This window comes from Rattus norvegicus, chromosome 7 (assembly GCF_021556685.1).
Source record: "Rattus norvegicus strain SHRSP/BbbUtx chromosome 7, alternate assembly SHRSP_T2T, whole genome shotgun sequence".
Classification (NCBI taxonomy): Eukaryota; Metazoa; Chordata; class Mammalia; order Rodentia; family Muridae; genus Rattus; species Rattus norvegicus.
In genome coordinates this window covers 89,595,495-89,622,068 of record NC_141540.1, presented here as the reverse complement: position 1 = coordinate 89,622,068, position 26,574 = coordinate 89,595,495, and the positions used below count along the sequence as shown (strand labels likewise).

General features: G+C 35.7%; 1 protein-coding gene across 1 annotated transcript in view; it reads left to right on the top strand.

Moving 5' to 3' along the window:
- Csmd3 (CUB and Sushi multiple domains 3) overlaps window positions 1–26,574 on the top strand; it is a 1,310,498-nt gene that overhangs the window by 98,879 nt on the left and 1,185,045 nt on the right. The window contains exon 2 of the mRNA XM_087559497.1: window positions 24,967–25,189. Within this exon, the coding sequence (XP_087415623.1) occupies window positions 24,967–25,189 (223 nt within the window). The remainder of the gene's footprint in view (window positions 1–24,966; window positions 25,190–26,574) is intronic.

Here is a 26,574-nt window from a genome sequence, read left to right as displayed (position 1 = left end):
TTCTGTATCCATTCCTCTGTTGATTTCTGATTTAATGTAGTTACATTAACAGATTTTTTGGGGGGCTGAGATTTTTATCATGTTAATTATATAAGCATAAATGTATCTATTAATTACATCTTATTATTGTGGTCTATAAAACAAATGTTTTTACATTTTATTACATGGCAGCATATCGTGATTAATTGTCATTGACAGCGTCTCATGACGTTTCCCAGCCTCTCACTGGCCTCTCTTATTTAAGTATTGTGCTTAGATCTCTAGCTCCGCATTTCCTCTTGAATAAGAAGTATTTAGTTGTTTCATATTTTAAAATACACCCACACTCAATATTTTGCAAAAGAAGTGTGATTTAACTACCCAAAAATCTAATTAACAATAAATATTCAACTGTTTTCATGATTTCAAAATTTCATGCTTGCACTTGCACAGCCCAGGTAGATTTATTTCAACCCTATATTGATGCTTTCAAGAATATATACTGGGACAAGTGAGATGCCTCAGTTATAAAAGTTTGATCATCAAAGAACTGACCTTTAAAAGTTTTCCTTTAACTACCTACTCAATACCATGGCAGGTATGGACCGCATACAGAGCACCCCCCACAATGCACACTACACAAACACAGACAAACACATAAATACACTACCGACCAATCAATAAACTGTAAAAACTGCCAAGTCTTTGATATTTATTCTATTTGTTTTGTGCATAGGTGAATTAATTAAAACAACTGAAGTATTTAATGTGTACAGTACATTGAGGCAAATTTATTGATTTACTGGCTGCTTTTGTATGTCAACCTGATGCAACTTATCAGAAAGAAAGGAGCCTTAGTTGAGATAAGGCCTCCATGAAATCCAGCTTTAAGTCATTTTCTCAGTATTCTTTGAGAAAAGCCCAGCACATTGTGGGTGGCGCCGTCCCTGTCTTGTTGGTCCTTGGTTCTTTAAGTAGCCTGTGCAAATCACCCACCCTGTGAACCAGGCTACTAAGTAGCATGCCTCCATGGACTCTATCAAGTCATGTCTGGAGGTCCCAGTCCTGTTTGAGTTTCTGTCCTAACTCCCTCCAGTGACGGACTATGGTCTGCAAATGTAAGCCAACTAAACTCTTTCTTCCTCTACTTGCTTTTTAATTGTATTTTCTTCACAGTGAGGGAATCCCCAAGACACGCAACACTACATTAAGCAACTGATTTTAAGGTTAATTATAGCTCTCTATATGAGAATAGGACTATTTAAAATGAATATTCTCCATTTTATATCTAATCCAATGTCATAGTTTCTCTGTTCACACTGTCTTTCAGAGTTTTCACAAATTGTTCATGTTTGTACTAGAGAAATGGCTCGGAGTTCACAAGGGCTAATTCTTCCAGAGAAGATGATCTAATTTGTCATCTCCCACATTAGGGTGTTTCTAATTGCCTGCATCTCTAACTCTGTGAAATCTAAAGCTTCTGTCGGGCTTCTTTGGGGAACCATAGAGACTCCCAATATGTAAGACATACAGACACGAAGAAAAATAAAACTTTATTAACAAAACCTCTCAGATCCATGGTCGGTGGTAAACTTTCCATACTGCAGTTTGGCTTTTAGTATAGGCAGTACCCTATTCAATTCTCTGTTCCAAATCCACGTGTCTTGAAAATGTGAATTTAAAGTATTTGGAAAAAGAATTTGGTCTGTATTGAGTATGTACAAATATTTTTACTTTTCCCCCCTTTGAACAGTGTTTACTTAGTATTACTTTGCATTAGGAAGCCTGAATGGTTGAAAATTATTTAATGTTTAAATGAGGATTTATGTAGGCTACATGGGATTATCATGACATCTTCAGAAGAACTTGAGTGGCCATGAATAAAATTCATTGGCAGTAGTGGGGTTTTTGGTCAACATCCTAGAACTTATTCCCCATGGATATTGAACAGTGAGTTCATAATTTTTCAGGAAAGTGACTGAACTTTTTGGCCTTCCTGATGTATGCCTCTATACTTTAAAGCTGAAGAAAATTCACTCAGAGTGAATAAATTCATTCTATTTTCCTACAAATCAATTTATAATTTTTTGGCATTTCAAGTGCTTGATTCTCCAACTCAGATCAAAATCTTTGAAAAGTATCCTGTTGAAATAATTTTACCCTCTGGGAATGAAAGAGTTATGTAAAGAAGCAAACTCAATGAGATATTTATCTTTTTTTGACATAGTGAATTCTATATTTTTCCTGGCATTTCCAGTAGTGAAATAGTGATATATATTAATTTGATTAACTAGACTATGTTCATTAAAATAACATCAGTGTTTGTGTCCATATTTTTATAGTAATATCAAATATCATTTGCTAGAGAAAAAAATGCCATGTAAGAAATCCAGGAGATAAGAGGAAGGTCTCAGTGAAAAGCTTTGGTCACTAAAGTAGGTCAGTCACTAAGACAAGCAGAAAATAGACAATATCTTCTTTTCGAAATAAAGTGATCCTTGACAGATGCACAATAGCTAGTGATGTTCTTAATAGAATAGACAAAAATTTAAAATATTATTAATAGCTTGAGTCATTAAATAGTCCAGGGAAAATGTGTGTTTTACTTAGTCTGGAACACTGATGATTTACCTAAATTATGAGTTCTCTTTAACAAGACACACGTAAGGGCATTGTAAACAACAGGCAAAAATGAAAAGAAAATTTCTGAAAATGAAGTGAAAGTTGTTTTGAATAAACTCACTTTGAATAAAATAATAGCAGATTTCACACAAATCTAAAAATGTCTTGATGCAGAGGACGGGCCTAAAACAGGCGCATGGGAAAAAGAATGTGAGGTTAACAAATTTGAAGCAATTGAATAATTTAGTGTTTCAGTGTTGTGTATAATTACTGCTCTTTATAGTCAAAGGGATATAAACAGCTCAACTACAAATTGGTCTTGTTAGAAGAGAATTTAGTACAAAAATCTTTTATCCACTGTTCTCCCTACAGCTTCTTGTTCCCAACATTCATATGCAAAAAATGTTACGAAATTATGCGTAGACTACTTTAATTCATATATGCAAGCGTCTTTTCTTCCAGGCAATATTTCTTCACTTTCCCTCCACAATCAATTCTTTGTTCTACTTTTACACCCAATACCGTCTTCTTTCAGAACTATGATGTCTGATTTGTCTTCCCTTTTCATACTTAGTCTATCACAAGGTGAAACCTCTGCAGGATTCCTCATAAGAGAACCCCGTTGTTCTCCAATCACTTCTGTGATCAAAAGTCTTCTTGCCTAGTGGTGGTGGCAGCAGCACACACCTTTGTTCTACCACTCAAGAGGCAGGGGCAAGCAGATCTGAAATCAACCATTATTTCTCAATAATGAATTTTAAACTGACACACATTCATTGAAATTACAATGAAATTCAACCCACAGGAAATGAGGTTTGAGGTTGCTTCAATAATATTAAAACCCTCTTTGGGTTCCATCTCCCCAATCTTAGAGTTTCAGCTAAGATTATCCTCAACGAGTTCTGGGAGCCTCTCATATCCAAGGTCACTTGGGACTTTCTAGAGGTTTCTGCCCCAACTCACCCCGCCCCGCCCCCCGTTCCGCTCTCCTTCCTCCGCCGCACACACAGCTGCATATTTTCATTCATTCTCCTGACCCTCTAGGTTTCTCTCCTGTCTCCTCCCATACCTGATCCTGTCCTCCTTTTCCTGATCTGCTTCCCCTCTTCTCTCCCACCCAGGTCCCTCCCTCCCTCTGCCTCCCATGGTTATTTTGTTCTCTCTTCTAAGTGGGATTGAAGCATCCTTACTTGGGTCTTCTTTCTTGTTAAACTTCATCAGTTCTGTGATTTGTATCATGGGTAGTCTGTACTTTATGGCTAATATACACTTATCAGTGAGCACATCCATTTCCTTTGGGTCGTGGTTACCTGGTTCAGAACCCCCGGTAAAGAGATGGGGCCATCCACTCATCTTCAAAAATTTTGACTGAGAATTGTTCCTATCTAAATGAAATGCAGGGACTAAAACGCAGTGAAGTCTAATGGAAAGGGCAGTGACCTGCCCAACTTGGGATCCATTCCATTCTCATGTACCAAACCCTGTCACTATTACTGATGCTATGCTGTTCTTGCAGATAAGAGCCTAGCATGGTTGTCCTCTGAGAGGCTCTAACAGTAGGTGACAGATGCAGATGCAGATACTTTCAGTCAATCATTGGACAGGGGTTTGGGACTCCTATGAAAGAGTTAGGGGAAGGATTGAAGAAGTTGAAGGAGATGGTAACCCTAGAGGAAAAAGAACAGTATCAAGTAACCTGGACCACCACCCCCCATCCCAGAGCTCCCAGAAACTTAGCCAATAACCAAAGAGCTTACATAGGCTGGTCTCTGCCCCCTACCCTCCACTGCACATATGTACCTGAGGACTGCCTTGTCTGGACTAGTGAGAGGATGAGACCAATCCTTTTGAAACTTGATGCCTCAGGAATGCTGTGGGCTGGTGCATAAGGAGTATGGGTGAGTGCGTGAGTTCCCTCTCAGAGGCAAAGGGGAGGGGAAAATAGGATGAAGAACTCAGGGAAGGGGGACCTGGCAGGGGGCCAAAATTTGGAATGTAAATAAAGTAATTTAATAAATACATTAAAAATAATAGAAGCCAATATACAAGCTTGAGAAGTAGTATTTGTCTCCTAAAAATGTTGTGATAGCTAGTATTGTCAACTGACAAAATCTGAACTCATCTGTTGAGGGGATTTTAAAATACCTGTAGGGTAGGGATATCTGCCCACTGTGGGTGACACTGTTAAAGTCGTAACAGAGTCTGGGCAGTGCAGAGTAGAGTAGACAAATAGAATGATAACACGCATGCATCCATGGCTCTATTTTGTATGTGAATGTCCTGTGAGTACTTTTGGAACCACTTGCTGCCTTGACTTTCTCTCTATGATACACTGTTACCTGGAACTTTTAACTGGAATAAATTCTCTCTCCCTTAAGTTGCTTTAGTCCAATAGTGAAAGGAAAAAGAAGTCAAGACTCATCTTCAGGATTTCTAGAAGTTTTTCAAATTTTCATTTTCTTTGGTAACCAAAATTCAGGATATTAAACCTAAAATATGACAATGACATATTGGATATTACTCATGTTAACATGAATAAATTTAAATTTCCATTTGTAAAAAGGAGATGATATTCTCCTAAGGCTTCGATAACAATTGAAATAGATAATTTCTAAACAATACTTTGGGTAATGTCTGCTGTTTAAATACACTTCACAGCTTCTGATTTCTTTTATTTTGATGAAAATTCAATTTTATGATTATGAGAAATATTGCCTAATTTTTAAGAAAGTCACCAATTTTATGCAATAAGTTTAGTTTCTTTTCATGTTATTGGAGTGACTTAAAGTTATCATGATCAAATTATAAATAATCATTAATTTCTAGTCTCTAAAAGTGAACAGTATGAAATTTCTGTATTTATTAATCAAAGAAAAGCTTCTTTCATCATAAATAATCTTCCCCCAGTTTCAATTTTATTAATTTAAAATTTTTGTAAGCTTTTTTTTATAGCATGTTATAGAAGTATCAAAATAATAAGATTTGCCAAGAACTTCATGTAGCTCAAACTTTGTAGTGTATTCTCCCATGCATTTTCCATTTTATCTAATATTGAAATATTACTCATACAAGAAACACTATGTTTTCTAGCATTTTGGTCTTGGAGCTGTATCTGAGATAAGGAACTAAAAGTTCCTCTCTAGCACCCAGGTTGCTCACTAATGGAGTGTGTGTGAGTACTCCAATGTTTTATTTCCCTAATGTTAGTATAATTTAAAGGTAAAGCAAATGGGTGAGACTTGAGTATGGAAAAAATGTAAGTCAAATGGAACCAGAATCATTTTTCTGTTTTAAAAATATATAGAATTTTAAATTAAGAGAGGAAGGCAATAAGGGAGAAGAACATTTTGTGGAGAGTATGTAGCTTCAGTATGAAAGGAGTCTGGACATAAAGGAGAGAGGGCTTATATCCAAAATATACAAAGAACTCAAGAAGTTAGACTCCAGAGAGCCAAATAACCCTATTAAAATGGGGTACAGAGCTAACCAAAACATTCTCAGTTGAGGGATATCCAGTGGCCGAGAAGCACTTAAAGAAATGTTCAACATCCATAGTCATCAGGTATATGCAAATCAAAACAAACCTGAGATTCCACCTCATACCAGTCAGAATGGCTAAGGTAAAAACTCAGGTGACAGCAGACACTGGCAAGGATGTAGAGAAAGAGGAACACTCCTCCATGGCCGTTGGGATTGCAGACTGGTACAACCACTCTAGAAATCAGTCTGTAGTTTCCTCAGAAAATTGGGCACTGCACTACCCGAGGACCCAGCTATACCTCTCCTGGGCTTATACCCGAAAGATGCCCCAACATATAACAAGGGCACATGCTCCACTATGTTCATTGCAGCCTTATTTGTAATAGCAAAAGGCTGGAAAGAACCCAGATGCCCTTCAACAGAGGAATGGATTCAAAAAATTTGGAACATCTACACAATGGAATATTACTCAGCTATCAAAAACAATGACTTTATGAAATTCACAGGCAAATGGAATGAACTAGAAAATATCATCCTGAGTGAGGTAACCCAGTCACAGGAGAAAACACTTGGTGTGCTCTCATTGATAAGTGGATATTATCCCAAAAGCTCGAATTTCCCAAGATGTAATCCACAGACCACAGGAATCTCAAAAAGAAGGATGACCAAAATGATAACGCTCCCACTCCTTCTTAAGAGGCAGAACAAAAATATCCATAGGAGGGGATATGGAGGTAAAGTTTAGAGCAGAGAATGAAGGAATGGCCATTCAGAGCCTGCTCCATATGTGGCATATATATATATAACACACACACACACACACACACACACACACACACACACACACAGAGCCACCAAAACTAGATAAGATTGACGAAGCTAAAAAGTGCTTGCTGAAAGAGACCAGTTATAGATCTCTCCTTAGAGACACATCCAGAGCACGTCAAATAAAGAGGTCAATGCTAGCAGCAAACCACTGAACTGAGAACAGGACCCCTTTGGGGGAATTAGAGGAAATATTGAAAGAGCTGAAGGGGCTTGCAACCCCATAAGAACAACAGAGACAACCAACCAGAGCTTTCAGGGACTAAACCACCACAGAAAGACTATACATGGATTGACCCAGGGCTCCAACTGCATATGTAGCAGAGAATAACATTGTTAGGGAACTAGTGAAAGGGGAAGCCCTTGGTCCTGCCACAATTAGACCCCCAGTGCAGGGGAATGTCGGGGTTGGGGATAAGTGGAGTTGATGGGAAATACCCCTTGGAAAAGGGGGAGAGGATGGGGATGCTTATGGACAGGACGCCAGGTAGGGTACTAATATTTGAAATTAAAGAAATAAATCTAATACAAAAATTTCAAGAAAACCCTGTAATTAAAGGTAGTATTGGATATCTTAGAGAAATTATTTATATAAACTAAAAAGTAAATTTTAACCCATACCTTTAAAATAAATAAATAAATAGATAAATAAATAGATAAATAAATAAATAAAATAAAGGAGAGAGATGGCATAACTTTTGGATAAAAAAAGTAAGATATATGAGATCAAGAAATTTATGTAATAGTTGATAGAATTATTCTGGTCCTAACAGAAACATACAGAAACACGTAATTCATGGGCATGTTTCAACTGCATGTTAAATATCAGAAATGAATAAAGGAAATAAACAGCCAAGGAATGTCATTAGGGGAAATGAGAAGAGTCCAAATAATTTCTATCTTTTTAGTAAGGTAGTAAAAACCTAGAGAGCTGCCTGAGGATCCAGCTATACCTCTCTTGGGTATATACCCAAAAGATGCCCCAACATATAAAAAAGACACGTGCTCCACTATGTTCTTCGCAGCCTTATTTATAATAGCCAGAAGCTGGAAAGAACCCAGATGCCCTTCAACAGAGGAATGGATACAGAAAATGTGGTACATCTACACAATGGAATATTACTCAGCTATCAAAAACAATGACTTTATGAAATTCGTAGGCAAATGGTTGGAACTGGAAAATATCATCCTGAGTGAGGTAATCCAATCACAGAAAAACACACATGGTATGCATTCATTGATAAGTGGCTATTAGCCCAAATGCTTGAATTACCCTAGATGCCTAGAACAAACGAAACTCAAGACGGATGATCAAAATGTGAATGCTTCACTCCTTCTTTAAAAGGGGAACAAGAATACCCTTGGCAGGGAAGAGAGAGGCAAAGATTAAAACAGACACAGAAGGAACACCCATTCAGAGCCTGCCCCACATGTGGCCCATACATATACAGCCACCCAATTAGACAAGATGGATGAAGCAAAGAAGTGCAGACCGACAGGAGCCGGATGTAGATCGCTCCTGAGAGACACAGCCAGAATACAGCAAACACAGAGGCGAATGCCAGCAGCAAACCACTGAACTGAGAATAGGACCCCCGTTGAAGGAATCAGAGAAAGAACTGGAAGAGCTTGAAGGGGCTCGAGACCCCTTATGAACAACAATGCCAAGCAACCAGAGCTTCCAGGGACTAAGCCACTACCTAAAGACTATACATGGATTGACCCTGGACTCTGACCTCATAGGTAGCAGTGAATATCCTAGTAAGAGCACCAGTGGAAGGGGAAGCCCTGGGTCCTGCTAAGACTGAACCCCCAGTGAACTAGATTGTTGGGGGGAGGGCGGCAATGGGGGGAGGATGGGGAGGGAAACACCTATAAGGAAGGGGAGGGGGATGTTTGCCCAGAAGTCGGGAAAGGGAATAACACTCGAAATGTATATAAGAAATACTCAAGTTAATAAAAAAAAAAAAGAAAATGAAAAAAAACCTAGAGAGCTTGAAATAACTTGATTAACATATGATATCTGATTAGCTTTCATATTTTATTGAATTTAAGTTACCTGTGTCTGTTTCATCAGTAATTAGTTTTCTGAACAGAAGTCTTCCTAATTTACAGAGATTTATTTAATAAATTAAAAATCTCAAAGGATGTAGCTTTATAGAAATATCTCTAAGGTATGATTATATTTTCAAGGTTTTATTAGTCTATGATCAGATTTCCAAATTGATTATTTACATTTAAGGTTTATTGGTTGTTTTGTTCTGTTCTGTTTTGTTTTTTGCTCTACTGTGCTTCAGTTATCAGGGTTTGGTAGAAAAGAATATTGGAACTTTAGTGAATTAAAATGATGACATATTTAGGCTGTCATGTTGCTGCAATTTTATGTATATAGCATCTGACATCCCTATAAGACAAAATCTCACACACACTGCAAACCCCATATCCACTTGATCTTATAGTATTCCTACCCACTCCAAACTTCAACTCTAGACAAAGAACTACAGGCAAGTAAGGAATGCTGAGAGCAGGAGAAATAATCTTTCTCAGTTAAGGTCACATCAATTAGTTATCCAATACCATATGGTTAGCCTTGAAAACACACATGAAAGTAACATTCTACAGAAGTATTATTAAACAAACATATATGTATACATGTGTGTACATGTACATATGTATGTGTATACATATTTATAAATACATGTGTATACACACACACACACACACACACACACACGAGTAGATTTTCTTGCTCTAAAATGCTGTCTGTACAAGATGGATGAAGCAAAGAAGTGCAGGCCGACAGGAGCCGGATGTAGATCTCTCCCGAGAGACACAGCCAGAGTACAGCAAACACAGAGGCGAATGCCAGCAGCAAACCACTGAATTGAGAATAGGACCCCCGTTGAAGGAATCAGAGAAAGTACTGGAAGAGCTTGAAGGGGCTCGAGACCCCATATGAACAACAATGCCAACCAACCAGAGCTTCCAGGGACTAAGCCACTACCTAAAGACTATACATGGACTGACCCTGGACTCTGACCTCATAGGTAGCAATGAATATCCTAGTAAGATCACCAGTGGAAGGGGAAGCCCTGGGTCCTGCTAAGACTGAACCCCCAGTGAACTAGATTGTTGGGGGGAGGGCGGCAATGGGGGGAGGATGAGGAGGGGAACACCCATAAAGTAGGGGAGGGGGGAGGGGGATGTTTGCCCAGAAACCGGGAAAGGGAATAGCACTCGAAATGTATATAAGAAATACTCAAGTTAATAAAAAAAATGTTGTCTGTAGACAACCATGAGACTGTCGTTAGCTTGAGTCCTCAACAGGGACTGCAACAGTGAAAATGGTCTACTTCACATGTCCTAGGTATCATCTTATACAGGGGCAATAGTACTTGTTGTCATCTACTGTTTTCTTGACACATGGTTAAGCTTCACTCATGGTAGCCTAGGCTTCTAACTTGAAGTTAAACTACTTGTCTTCTCATGAGCCAGGCAAAATAATTTATTTATATTACATTTATTACTCTTTAATTCTAGGGAATTGGGCTGGAGAGATGGCTCAGTGGTTAAGAGAACTGACTGCTCTCCCAGAGGTCCTAAGTTCAATTCCCAGCCACCACATGGTGGCTCACAAACATCTGTAATAAGATTAGATGCCCTCTTCTGGTGTGTCTGAAGACAGCTACAGTGTACTCATATACATAAAATAAATAAAACTTTTAATTCTAGGGAATCAGATATACTGCCCAGATTTTAGGAGAATAAATAGATTTCACTACTTACTGTCAAGAATATCATAAGCACAACACTATGAGTTGAATTATTTGGAGAAAATATTCTATTATATTATGGGATGTAGCACATTTTATGATTAGGTTTGAGTGTAGATTTTCTATTTTCTCTAAAGAGTAGCTGTTTTCAAGAAAAATGGGCTTAATGTCATGTGAAATCATACACTTGATTTTGAAATAAGCTATTTTTTATAATAAACATTTAAGTATATACAGCTTTTTAAAGATTCTCTTTTACAGGCTGTTATTCTGTAAGTCATAGCTACAATACGGTTTATGGACAGTATTCAGCAGCTGTGCCACTTACTGTACCTTCTTTAACTCTAAGAGTGATGATAAAATTTCATGAGCTAGTGATCCATTTGTGGGAAGACATTCATTCTACGCTCATTCCAAATAGAAAGAATAATCTGTTTATAGTATAATATTTTACAAAATGAAACTTTAAATGCAATGACTTAAGCACTATTCAGCATATATTCTGTTTAGTGTTAGAAACTAGTAGTTGGAGTCATTTTGCAAATGATGAAAGAGGAAGGATCATCATTTTTTAAAGCTATAAAGAATCCTTAAAATAGGCATACATTTTTAGATAGGAGACTCAGAGAAAGGGTTGTATAGAGAGTGCTTTCAATTGATATATGTGTCTAGTGCTTCTGTGAACTTTTTAATAGGCACCATGGCACATTGAGGCACAGAATGCTGTGTGGTCCTACTTATAGAAAAATGAAAAAAAGAATTGGGAATTTCTAGCAAATCTGCAACACTATACAGAGCCAAAGTTGCCGAAGTTTATTAAAACCTTAACAGAGAAGTACCTAATAGAAGGAGGCAGAATTCAGTAACTATCATATTATTGCATCTTAAAACAAATGCACTTTTACTAATGAAGCCATGGAGAATTGGGTACGATGTCAAGAGGATAGGATGAGATAAGGTAAGATTAGATAAGAAGATGGGTTTTAGTGTATCTAAATTTTGGCAAAACAAAACAAGCAAAACAAAATTCCCAAACCATAAACTATGTTTGAGAACAGGTATTTGCTAATCTTCTCTGGTCAATAAGATCTTTTGTGTGTTCAGAAGACAGTTTTTAAAAAAAATGAAAACATTCTGTATATAAATACCTTTTTCCAGTGTCCCACCTACACCTTCTTAATCTCTAGAGTTCCTCATTATTTCTAAATAATCAATAGTTTCTATTCATCTTTACTAACTCCCAAAGGTTTATACTATAGAAAAGAAACAGTTTGCTATTTGACCTTGTCCAATAAGCTGTACTAGCTGTTTCCCTGAAAGGTCTTGAGTTGAATGTCCCTTTTTGTTACATAGTAATACCTCCCTTATTTGAATCAATGTTCAGTTAAGATATTATATAATCTCCCTTGGTTGCATTCTAGTTTCTAAAAAATGAATGTAACAAATGTAGGTACCTTGACATTCTATGGTGCAAAGTAAATTATTTAAAAAAATTCTTATGGGTATTGTTTAACAACCACCTTCAAACTACTGAAGATTAGTCAAGATCCCAATGGAGCTATCAAGAATTTACAAAGTACACATCTTGGTCATGGCCTACGAAAAGTATGCCATTTTCTATTTTCTATTTAAATGCCAGAGGTTATGGTGTTTCTCAGTTACACTTAATCTGGTAACCTTGCCCTTTTCTCTGAGTACCCTTAGACATACAAAATCCTAGCAAACACTAAAACCTATTTTTCAAGACTCATTCTTTCTTGGAGTCACTCACCCTTACAATATTATGCTATCTCTCTCAGCCAGCGTCTATCCTACTAGGAGCACTTAGATATGTTTCATACAATGTGAGTGTTAAATATCATTACTTTTTATTTTCATCATCCTTTGAAATGTTCTTTAAAAAATGTTGTTCAGTTAACATGAAAGCTTGTATCTTGACAGTAAGTCTCAACCATATCTTTTTTTGCCAGCAACCATCTGTCAGCAGGTTCAAACTGGACTGTCACTACTATTAAACTAAATTACACTGCCAGTGGTATGAAAACCCATTCAATGACAATTTATCTTCCACCTCCTCTATTTCCCTTTATAATATCACCTAGAGAACTGTGTCCCCAAAATGATCATGTCATCTAAGCTGTCACTCACACTTTTGTGTTCCAACCCTGCAAGAAAGAAAACCTTGGAAAGAATTTAGAAGTGTTTGTCATTTGTTTTCTTATGTGCCAAAGGAGTCTAACCTCAGCTGCCCAGAACCACAAAAACTTTGATTTTTCACCTTTCTAAGTCTTTCAATATACTGTTTCCTCTCAAGTAAATAGTGATTCCAGGCCCAAGGCAAGAGCCATAGAGGTGTGGAAAGAGATAATAACGACAACAGTTAATATTAGCACTAGGATAAGGTGTATGGAGCAACAATACAAAAGGGAAAAATCACATTATTGCTGCTGTAGTAAGGAAAATAAGTGTGAAAAGGAAGATAGGTTGGGGTACAGCCAGGAAAAGCATTTATCGCCTCTGTTGGTATAGAAATATTTTTGTTGCTTTTTCCCAGACTATTGCTTTCTTTCAAAGGTTTATTTATTTAATTTTATGTAGAAGTTTTTGAATAAAACATGACAGACAGCTTACCTTTTACTTTAGGTTTCTGAACAAGTCAGGAAATAAGTGATTTTAGTTCAAAAGACTCTCAAATATGGCAATGGAGATGAAGACTATTACATGAAGTGTATTATGTCATTTGTAAATGAAAGGAAAGCAAGATAACTGTCAGAAACAACCAAACCTTAGTGGTTTATTTATCCATTTATTTGTCCCTCCACATTGTCAGTTGCCTATAAGGGAAGCATGCAAGGAAAATTGTTTATATTCACCAAAACCACACATTTGAACATCATATAAAAATGCATTTCCCAATTATTTTAAATAATTTTTAATTTGATGCATTGTGGTGATTTTCTAACATACTTTAACATAGTCTTCAGTCCCACCCAATAGAAGATCATGTTTTCCTCCCCCCCCCCAATCTTACCCTCTTTCCCTCTTAGGACCCTCCCTCCATATACCCTTATTGCTTTCTTCTCCCTCCCAAGTGGGACTGAGGCATCCTCACGTGAGCTCCTCAGTTTGTTGACCTTTTTGAATTATGTGGACTATATCTTGGTTATTCTGTATTTTTAAATTTTTGCGTAATATCCACTTATTAGTGAGACCATACTGTGCATGTCTTTTTGGGTGTGAGTTACCTCACTCAGCATGATATTTTCTAGCTCCATCCATTTGCCTGCAAAACTCAGATTATCCTTGTCCTTAATAGCTATATAGTACACTATTGTGTAAATTAACCACCTTTTCTGTATCTGTTCTTCTGTTGTGGGACATCTGGATTGTTTCCAGCTTCTGGGCATCACAAATAAGGCCTCTATGAACATAATGGAACATGTGCCCCTGTGGCATGGTGGGGTATCTTTTGGGTATATTCCCAAGAATGGTATTGCTGGGTCTTTAGGTAGGTCTATTTTCAATTTTCTGAGGAACCTCCAAATTGATTTCCAGAGAGGTTGTACCACCCACGTGCAATCCCAACAACAATGGAGGAGTGTTTCTTTCTCCACATCCTTGCCAACATGTTTGTCACCTGAGGTTTTGATCTTAGCCATTCTGGTTGGTGTAAGGTGGAATCTCAGGGTCGTTTTGATTTGCATTTCTCTGTCATTAAGGACATTGAAGACTTCTTAGGTGCTTCTCAGCCATTTGAGATTCCTCTGTGTGAATTCTCAGTTTAGTTCTATACACCATTTTTTTTATTGGGTTGTTTGGTTTTTTGGTGGTTAGCTTCTTGAGTTCTTTATATATTTTGGATATTATTTCTCCATTAGAGGTGCGATTAGTGAAGACTTTCCTAATCTCTAGGATGCCGATTTGTCTTCTTGACTATGTCCTTTGCCTTACAGAATCTTTTCAATTTCCTATTTATCAATTTTTTATCTTAGAGTGTGAGCCATTGGAGTCCGTTTAGGAAATTTCCCCCTGTGCCAATGAGTTCCAGGCTCCTTCCTAACTTCTTTTCCATTAGATTTAGTGTATCTGGTTTTATGTTGAAGTCCTTGATCAACTTGGACTTGTGCTTTGTGCATGGTGACAAATATGGGTCTATTCTCACTTTTCTACATACGGATAGCCAGTTAGACCAGTACCATTTGTTAAAGATGCTTTCTTTTTTCCATTGTATATTTTTTACTTCTTTGTCAAAGGTCAAGTATAGTTAAGTAGGTTTTATTTCTGAATCTTCAATTCTTTCCATTGATCAATCTGTCTGTCTCTGTAGCAATACCATGCAGATTTTATAAATATTTCTCTGTAGTAGAACTTGAGGTCAGGGATGTTGATTCCCCCCATCATTCTTTTATTGTTAAGAATTGTTTAGAAAATATAGATGAAAAGGATGGTTTCTAAACAGATATCACATACCAAACCTAAGCCAAGAGCAGGATAAGAGCCCTTTCTAAACAGGCTCATATCCCATAAGGAAATAGAAGAAGTCATTAGAAACCTGCCAACCCCCAAAAAAGCCCAAGTCCAGATGGATTTAGTATGGAATTCTACCAGACCTTCAAAGAAAACCTGATACCAATATTCCTCAAACGATTCCATAAAATAGAAACAGAAGGAACATTATCTAATTCATTCTATGGAGCGGCAATTACTCTAATACTGAAGCCACACTAGAACCCTCCCTAAAAATAGAACTTCAGACCAATCTCGTGTATGAATATGAATGCAAAAATACTCAATAAAATTCTTGCAATCCAAATCAAAGAACAGGTCAAAACCATCATTCACCACAATCAAATAGGCTTCATCCCACAGATGCAAGGTTGGTTCAATATATGAACAGCCATTAATGTAATCCACTATATAAACAAACTCAAAGAAAAAAAATCACACGATCATCTCTTTAGATGCAGAAAAATCATTTGAAAAAATACAACACTTCATGTTAAAAGTATTGGAAAGATCAAGAATTTAAGGCCCATACCTAAACATAATAAAAACAATTTACTGCAAAACAACAGCCAATATCAAATTAAATGGAGAGAAACTTGAAGCAATCTCACTAAAATCAGGGAAAAGACAAGGATGCTCACTTTCCCTATAGTACTTGAAGTGCTAACTAGAACAATCAGACAACAAAAAGAGATCAAGGGCAAATTGGCAAAGAAGAATTAAATGTATCACTATTTGCATATGATACGAAAGCCTATATAAGGGACCCTAAAAATTCTACCACACAGCTTCTCCAGCTGATAAACAATTACAGCAAAGTGTCCAGATATAAAATTAACTCAAATAAATCAGTAACCTTCCTTTATACAAATGATAAACAGGCTGAGTATGAAATTAGGGAAACAACTCCCTTCACACTAGCCACAGATAATATAAAATATCTTGGGGTACCCCTAATGAAACAAGTGCAAGATCTTTATGATAAGGGGTTAGAGACAAGACTGAAGGTGCTAAAGGAGTTTGCGATCCTATAAGAACAACAGTACCAACCAGCCAGATTTCCCAGGTACTAGACCACTACTCAAAGAATACACATGGACAGACCCATGGCTGCAGCTTCATATGTATCAGGTGATGGGCTTGTTGGCCACCAATGGGAGGAGAAGCCCTTTGTCCTTCCAAGGTTGTATCCCCCAGTGTAGGGGAATGTCGGGGTTGGGAGGTGGGAAAGGGTGGGTGGTTTGGGAGGGGGGAACACCTTTATAGAAGAAGGTGGAGGGGGATAGGATAGGGGATTTATGGAGGTGAAATCAGGAAAGAGAAATGTAAATAAAAAATATCCAATAATAAAAAATATACTTCAAGTCTTTCAAGAAAGAAATCAAAGGCCTCAGAACATGGAGAAGCTTCCCATGCTCATGGATTGTCAGAATGAACATAGTAAAAATGGCCATCCTACCAAAGGCAATCTACAGATTCAATGCAATCCCCATCAAAACTCCAAAAAAAAAAAAAAATTCTTCAAAGACAAGGAAAGAGGAATTCTCAAACTCATGTGGAAAGGCAAAATACTCAGAATAGAGATACACCATGTTTTAACTGACCTTTGATCTGCCTGTGTAGAATTTATTTCAAAGGCATTTATCTTACGGTATAGCTTGGAAATGTAGAGAAAGACAGAAGAATCCTTAAACAATGAAGGAAGACTGTTAGGGATAGAACTTAATAGGTGAAAAAAATAAATATGTGTGGAATTATGTGCAAGAGTAAATATGTATGTTGAAATCCTTCTCTGTCAGTTGGTACCTGTATAATATAGCCCATTTCTTCTAATTATTTTTTTCTCTGCATGTGGCATCAACTGAAAATTTAGACTATAGAATATACCTCACAGGGATATGGAGAAGATTAAAGGCATCATTATTTGTAAATGCTTGAATGAGCAGAACCAAATCTCAAAGTGAGGACTTTGTCTTTTTAAATTAAGGACAAATAAATTAAAAATGAAACAACACAGTTGCCTTGAAGAAGCAAAGTGTGGGACGTATAGGGGGTTTAATTTCAGCACAACATTTAGAGGTCGTCTTTGCTAATAGATTGCCCATTACTCCTTGGGCTTCTGCTAATTTTTTGAATTTTACAGTAAGTTTACACATCAAACAATGAGTATATCCATGGTCACTTTTAAAAACAATGATCTGTCTTTCCTCTGGATATTTTATTTCTTCTTCTTTTACCTTCCTGGCCCTATCTTACATTATATGAAATTTTATGATTCTAGAAAGCCATTTATCAAATATATCTTCTGGGTCAGCATCTCACAACAGCAAGAAACAGAGAAAAGGAGGTAGATATATTTAGATTGGAAAACAATACTCACAATATAGGTATTCTCAACTTAGAATGCTATGCCATTTTAAATTTGCATAATCATTCAGGCACTGCTGTAGACAAAAGAATTGTCAAATTTAAATATAGTCATCCTAGATGATTTGGGAAGGCTGCTTACTTCATACAACTTTCCCTGGTTGATAGGTACTTAGGTCCAGCTTCATGTGTACCCAGATCATAAATTATGCCACTAAAGGTGTTGAGAAGATACATGTGATCAAATTTTCATTTCATGAGAAATAAACGGTATTAACAATAGTAAAATTTGTTCATCAGTCTATGGGACATACTACGATTTATTTTTATTTTTGAGATTATGTATAATTATATCATTTTCCCCTTCACTTTCTTCCCACCGAACTCTCCCATATGCCCCTCCTCTCTTCTCTCTTATTAAAAGAACCCAGTATCATGGAGATTAAAAATTGTTCCAAACTGTTGGACTTACAGCAGAGACTTTAAGTTTAAAACACCTAATTTTTACAAAGTGGAATTCATTGTAGTCCATTCCATTTTAGTGCCTAAAATTTAAGGGATTATGGTATTCATGATAGAAAAACATGAAAACAAGCATTATACGGATTTATTACTTAAAAATTTCCTCCGTTTCACCTATGCAGTATATATATGATGAGTGATAAAATCCGTTGTCATGTCTTAAGAGTTCCATAATTTCTCAAAATCTAGAATTTCAATAGGGCCTCCCAGAGGCTGAACCACCAACCGAAGAACATCCATAGTCTGGACCTAGGTTCCTAGCATACATGTAGCAGATGTGCAGTTTGGTCTTCTTGTGAGTCACTCAACAACTGGCTTGGTGGGAGGTGGGCTCTCCCTGAATCTATTGCCTGCCCTTGGACCTGCCCATGAATCCTGTTCTGCTAACTGCCCTCCCTGTTCTGGATTCAGTGGAAGAGCATATGACTTGTCCTTCCATGACTTGTGCCAGTCTTGGTTGGTATTCAGGTGAAGGTTCCCTCTTGTCAGAGGAAAGGAGATGGGGTATGGAGAAAGGGCTGTGTGTGGGGAGGGGACTGGGAAGAAAAGGCTGTAATAAAGATGTAAAATGAATAAATACGTCATTGAAAAATGAAATACTTATTCCTTTTGTCAATAAATATATTATTGTTCACAAAACATCAAAACTAAACAAATTGTTTAGTGTTTCTTTTACAATTAATCAGAACAACCTAAAATGTATTTTTATAATAACTTTATTTGAATTTTTTGACCTTACCCTTTATTTAGTCTACTGATTAACTTTTTTAACCCTGCTATTGGTACTTTAGAAATAATTTAGAATTCATAATTACCAGCCAGGCCATTTATTTGCAGGAATAATCTATATTTTGAAAAATTCATGTAGAATGTGATTTGAAGCTTGGAAGTAATGAGAAAGTAGTTTCTACTCTAAGACACTGTGGTGTAGTGTTTACTGTACTGGGTCTGCTAATGGTTTCCAAAGCAGTCTGCAGTCTGACTGAAAAGCTATTTCACAATTACTTATTTAAGACTGGCAGCTTTTGTAAAAATCTTGTAGTGAATCCCTTAGATTTTTAAGACAACACTGGAAATGTTTTGGCTCTTCTGCAGCCTTATATTTCTTTTTATGGAAGACAGTGAATATTCTAGGTAACTCCAGGCTAAACAGACGCATATGCACACAGATGTTGAATACAAAGAGCCAATGAATTCAGAAAAGGAGTGTGTATTTTCTCCCACTAAGAAGAAAAGAAGTGGGTATTTGGGACACATAGAATAGTGTTTAGAATAAGTATAAGAAATGAAGTATAATCTAGAATATTCCAATAGGCTACTAAAACTAATACACGTGGGATCAAGAATGCCACTGGAACAATATTGGCAGTTACATTAAAACTAAAGATTGTTTATCTGATATGAAAAAAAAAGGTAAAACGTGGAATCAGTTTAACTCTTTCAGAAAACATCTCAAAATTTAATAATTCCTTATTTCTTCAAGAGTAATTATAATGTCTTCAGAGACTCCTGTTATAGCTTATGATATATTAACATAGGATTTGTTTATGTATAATATTATATCATGCTTTAAAACTTACTGGATAAAATTAAGTTACAAACTTTATCATGTGGAAGAGGAAAATAAAGTAGGAAGGAGGATCAGGAGTTTGGTGTCTTTGGCTACAAAGTAACTTCAAAGCATGCCCAGAATACATAAAACTCACTCATAAATGAAATTAAAAAATAATTAAATACATATTAGAGCACTTCAACATTAAGGAATGACTATGCTTTGAACTGTTGTGTTTTCTGGATCCGTTTTGTTTCAAAAGTATTTCAGTTGGTTATCATAATTTAATTTATATATGATTCTTTTTAGCATTAAAATAAGGTAGGCCAAAGAATATGTTTAATGGAATAGCTTTACAAAGATTAAATACACTGCAATGCAGAGTGGCTCCCATTGAGGGATCTGAGCAGTAGGTTGAACTGGGAGGTTTTCATCATAATGAAGGGGCAGGGGGTAGGAGAGGGTGGTAGGTTTTTTTATTTTTAAAGCGTCTCAAAATCAGCAATGAACAATTTCCTTCTGGTCTTGTTTTTCATCATTGACCAGACTCTTCTCTATATTACTTTATTTGGTAACATATAATTGTATTGTTAAATATTTTCTTTTGACAATTGGTCAAGGGAAGAAAGATTTAAACATATTTAAACATACAGTAATCTCTGCAAAATGAGAAAGCTATGGATTGTATGATCATGCACAATAACATTGACAAATAGATTTCCTGGCAATTGCAACACAGGTACAGTATTGAGAATATTCTGTGTGGAAGGAGATTTTGTTGTACAGCTAACCCTTTCTATCCTGCTCATAAGTATAATGTTTTTCAGATGGCTTCAAGGATGCTAACTTTGAAAGTCAAGTACAAAGCCAAGAATGAAAGTAGTTTGAGTTGCAGAGCCACATGCCATGCTGTTAGTTTGAAGATGCTGTCTTATTTTTACAATTACTCATAGTTTTCATAGGTTTGGTTATATGTCACAATTATAAAAAATTCGCTATTGATAATTTCATGGGTGAGAAACAGCATCCTTTCCCTGTATTTCAAATTGTTATCAAGTATAATGCATTTTACTCACAAAAATCTATCACTGTTTTTCTTCTGAGTTTATTCATATTATAAGTTAATATATAAGTTAGTATTTTAGATAACCTTTTGGAGTGATGGGAAATTTTAGAATAGTTGGAGAGTTATAATTATAATTGATAAAATTGATTACATCCTTTTTAAAGCTTTAAGTATTTCCTTTAAAGATTACTTGCATTTCTGTGACTGAGAGTATTTTAATCAGTTACACCTAGATCTCTTTCTGAAATATATTAAGGTAAACTGACTCAAATATCAAAAGGTTTGAAGGTAAAAGGCTTGAAATGTCATGTCTATAAATTTGGAATGTGTTGTAAACGTGGCAAAATTAACTATCTGTACTCTTCAGGCATATTTCCTCTGAGAATAAAGTCTGAAATCAAACCCAGAAGACATCATTAACATAAATGTGGAGAATAATGTACACATAATTATACTTGGTGATTTCTATGAATCAGCAATCCAGATAGTCTATGAATATGATTTATACAAGTATAATTTTCAGAAAATGCTGACACATACACTAGACATACATGTACAACTATCATATTAATGGTTGCAATGGAATTTTTTGAACTTAAGACCAACATAATATACATAGTGAAATAAAGGCCATTACTTTTAGCTACATGGTAAGACCATGTCTCAAAACACTAAACCAAGCATAAAAAGAGACAGAGGTGTGTGTGTGTGTGTGTGTGTGTGTGTGTGTGTGTGTGTGTGTTTGTGTGTGTGTATGTTTGTGTGTGTGTGTTTGTGTGTGTGTGTGTGTTTGTAAGGTCTTTAATTTTTGTGATGATGAAACAATATCAAATTACTTGAAGAATCACAAAGAATGGATGATTTTGGTATAAGGTTTTCATATTTTTTCTGTTTTAAAATTTAGAGTAAATTCTTGATATAGAAAAAACAGTATTTCTTGGCAGTTTGTCACAGTGAAGACAACAAAAATATTTATATATATTTATATGTGGTAACCAGTATGTAATTCCAGAAATACATCTCCTAGTCAGTATATTACATTCTATTTCTAAAGAAAAGGAGAGATATATGGCAATAGAATATACGATGAATGAAAATTTACCAACATGTTTAGACTAGATAAATGTGCCAAATAAGGAGAAGGATGTTTATAAAACTTTTGTTCACAAAAGATAAAAGATAAATATAAATTTGGTTACAAATCTCAAACAACTAAATATGTATTCGCCTTGCCCTTTTTATATGAAGAACATCTGTTGTAGTAGAAAGTATAACCACTATAGTTTTTTAGGCGCATCTGTGATTTCTTGGGTTACCTATTGATTTTCTGACCATCTAAGACTAAGATCCAAATTAGGGGTTATGACACATTGTGTTAGGAAACTCCATGTGATTACAGGAGTATTTTAGAGGTGAGCAGGCAAGGAGTCAAGGCCTTAGACACAATGTTGCAATATAGTGTCATAGTATCATTGCTGTAAGTGCCTAAAAGTTTCCTGTCACTTCATATCTCTGTAACTAGAAGATGTTGAAACATGAGAAAAGCACCAAAGAACTTGCATTTCAAACTTTATGACTTGTTCTATTGAGTAGAAGAGAAGTGTATAGTACTATGTTACATAAGAAACAGGAACTAGGGGTAGACACTAGAAAGTACCATACTCCACGCAAGGTTGAGGACCCAATGGTGATGACTTTATCCAAAATACCCAACAAAGGAGAATTACAACCTCTAGGGATCAATGGAGGAATGGAGCCACTCACACATCTTAAATTTTTTAACCCAGTATTTTTCCTGTCCTAAGGAAAAACAGGGACAAAAAATGGAACAGAGACTGATACATCCCATCTACAGACACCAACCTCCACACTATTGTTGATGCCAAGAAGTGTTTACTGACAGGAGCCTGGTATAGCTGTTCTCTGAGAGGTTCTACCAGCACCTGACCAATACAGATGCAAATACTCACAGCTAAACATCACACTGAGCCTGGGGACCCCAGTGGAAGAGCTAGGGGAAGGACTGAAGGAGCTGAAGGGGATTGCAACTCCATAGGAAGAACAATATCAACTAACTGGACCATCCAGCGACTAAACAGCCAAAGAGTATAGATGGAGGGAACCATGACTCCAGAGACATAGGCAGCAGAGAATGGCCGCATCTGATATCAATGGGAGGGGAGGCACTTGGTCCTGTGGAGGTGGATGCCCCAGCACAGGGGGATGCTAGAGCAGTGAGGCAAGAGTGGGTGGGTGGAGGAGCACCCTCATAGAAGCAAAGGGGAGATGGGGGATGTCGTGGGCATTTGTTGAGGGGTAACCAGGAAGGTGGATAGCATTTGAAATGTAAATGAATAAAATTATTTTTTAAAAGAAACAAGAGACAATTAATTGTGTATGAATACCCTTAAGAAAAATAGGAATTAACTAACTTAGATACCTATTTTAAAATATATCTTGTAAAATATATCAAATGTGCAGAAAAATTCAAAGGTGTTCACATTCTTAGAAAAATGCATATAGAACAGAAATTGTTAGAGGACATAGTCCAAGGTCACTGAGTGATTATATTTATTTTTTAAGTAAACTCTATTTCTGTTTTTAAATTACTTTTATTCAAAATTTTAAACCTTAGAAAAATATTTTTATTGTAGTTTCATGGTTAATCTATTTAAAAGAAAAGTAATAAATGAAGAATTTAGGAAAAGGAGGACATTAACCATAGGTGCAATTCTCCATTTATCTAAAGAATATAACATTTACAGGGTATAAATCAGCAGTCCTTTTGCAAATGAACAGACAAAATAGTATTTTAAGACATATGCCCTTTGTCCCAAATCAGGGCTTTGTGGCTTGAGAACATAAAAAAAAAAAAACAGTCCAGAGATCAGATTGTAGCTAAAGGGATTCCTGCTTGCATTTTGTTATGAAGTTCAAATTGGAAACTGTTCAGGCAGAAAACTAATAGAAACGGGTGATAGCTAATTAACCTAAGGCTTCAAAGTAATTGCTCTGCAGGAAGCAATTTGAAAGAGACCTTTTAATATTTATTTATTTATTTATTTATATGCTTTTGAAAGTCATAAAATACCCTATTTGACTTTTGATGAATTAGCGAAAAATATATGAATCTAGGCAAGCATTGACTTTTTAAGCTTCTCCCTGGCCAGAATTCTTGGTAAGCTTTTAAAAAAAGCAAGAATGTAGCAAGAATTTCATTTATTTACCAGGATTGGCACTTGGACACAGACAGACCTGTAGAGGCAGACTTTCAAGCTGAGTAAGGATCAGGGAGAATTTTGTATGTATCCACCAAACCAGGAGACAGGTTGTTAGGAGCAGACTCATTACAGTCAGCTAAGCTAGAACAAATGGTTGTTGCATGGTGAACTGATTCACTAAGCAGGCACAAGCTGCTGCTGTGATTTGAGGCACAGACTGAGATATTAACTTTGGAACGTGGCCCCTGCCTGCCCAGTCTTTCATTGTACTTCTTAACTTCTGTACATGTCTCTGCATCTTGATCTGTATATTCAAACAAATGAATTAGCCAAAAATATAGTAAGCTGTCAAATTATCTCTGAGGGACATGTCCTCATAGACCTGTCATAGAAGCAGGGCAAAAAGTAGATCGTTGATGCAAAGTGTCCAGACATATTCCCAAATTTAACCGTCACTTTGGTCTAGTTAATTTAAGATTACCACAGAATCAACCTATCAGTGTTACAAAAATTAAAACAATTACATCGACTATATTTCTCAACTCCTCTTCTAATGAATTGAGCACATTCTTCTAAAATACTGTATAGGTATATCTGAGTATGTTTCAAAGCATATTATGCCAGAAGAGTTGGTTTTAATAATTTAAACCTATAGCACATTTCATAATTAATTTTCAATGCAGTTTTCTTCTTCCCAGAATTAGATTAAAAAGCATATAAAGGCAATTGACATGTTTGAACTTTTATATCTTAGATCAAAATGGATAATGATTCAAACTGATTTTATTCACTGCTTTACAATTAATAAATTAAGCCTGATAAATTATCAATCTGTTTTTTCATGCTATATATCATATGGTACATCTATGTTACAAATGCTTATAAAAATAAAATAAAATAAAATTTATCTAGTTCACAAAACATCATTTAAAACTTACCACTATTGGTCATAAAGAAAACCAAACATTTAAGATATTTAAAAATATTAAGAATACAAAATCAAAATGTCAAAAATTTTTATAACGATTTCTATTTGTCTTTTTTTTTTTGCAGGATTTATTTATACATGTGGTGGAACTTTAAAAGGACTTAATGGCACCATAGAAAGCCCTGGTTTTCCATATGGATATCCAAATGGTGCGAACTGTACATGGGTAATAATAGCAGAAGAACGAAATAGAATACAAATTGTTTTTCAGTCATTTGCACTAGAAGAGGAATACGACTACTTATCTTTATATGATGGACATCCTCATCCTACGAACTTTAGGACAAGGTTAGTGGATTTTCAGTAGCACACTAGAAATAGAGTATGTCATAGGAAGACTATTTGTTTCACAGAAAAATCTCATAAGATTTGTTATAATAAGTTTATATCAAACAAGTAAGTACTATTCACGTGAAAATACACAATTTAATTATCAAAATTTCTCCATAGTTCTGACTTCCTAATAACAGTAATTATGACTACTCCACAGGTAGATAAGGGGTGAGTATGACCCTTTAAAGTTCTTATGGTGTGCTTTTGTAAGTTAATTAACTTAAGGCTTCATTTATTGTGGTTATAACTTGGGGAAGAATAAAACTATACTATAAAAGGTGTCTTTCAGAGGTGTGTGTCCAATTGAATATATTGTGTTATAAAGATACTTTAAAATCACTATTTATGTAATGGAGAAATACATTGATTTCAGAAAATGTTTAAGTAACCGATGACCACTTTTTTTTTACACAAAGCTAAATCTCACATTTCTGTTTTATAATAGGAATTAGGTATACATTCACATATAGAATTTTTAATATAATTTTTATTTTATGTATATAGATGTTTTACCTGTATGCATGTATGTATGGTATATGCATAGACATCTTACACAGAAGCCAAATAAGGGTGTCACAAACTCTTGAACTAGCATTACCATATAGGTGCTAGGAGCCAGATCCTCAGGAAGAATGACCAGTACTCTTGATATCTGAACCATTTGCTGAGTCATGATAGTTTATATTTTTGAAATTTGTCAGTTAAACCTGAAAAAGTGTTCAATTTTTCTAAAATTGTTGTTTTAGAATGTTATTTCAAATAAGTATGCTTTATTTGCAACAGACTTTTTTAGTTTTGAAAAAGTCATAATATAAAAGTATTTTAACTTGGAAAAAAGCAAAGTCAGAAAATACGTATATTTGTTCAGAATTCTAGTTGTGTTGACATATAGTTCATGGATAGTCAAGATTTTCTGGTTTGTCATTTATAATATTCTAAGCAGATAGTATTGTACATGGAAGAATGCTTTCATGTTCCGATGTGATAAAATTATTTGCTAACTCTGTCCCTGTTCCTAATGGTTGTATTATTTCTTGTTTTTCTGCTTCATAAGAGGCTCTTCAACATTAACTTTCTAAACTTTCATCATTCTTTCACATCTTGCCATTGATCATTTGTAGTTTTTCTTTAATTTAAAATAAATATTTTCATATAATATAACCTGGATACAGATTCCCCTCCCTATACTTCTCCCAGTTCCTCCCCACCTCTCCTCCCTTCTGGATACACTCACTTTCTGAATCTCATTAGGAAAGAACACATTCTCAGAGATAACACCCTAACATGACAAAATAAAATATAATAAGATGAAACAAAAGTATCTACGAAAGTCAGACACA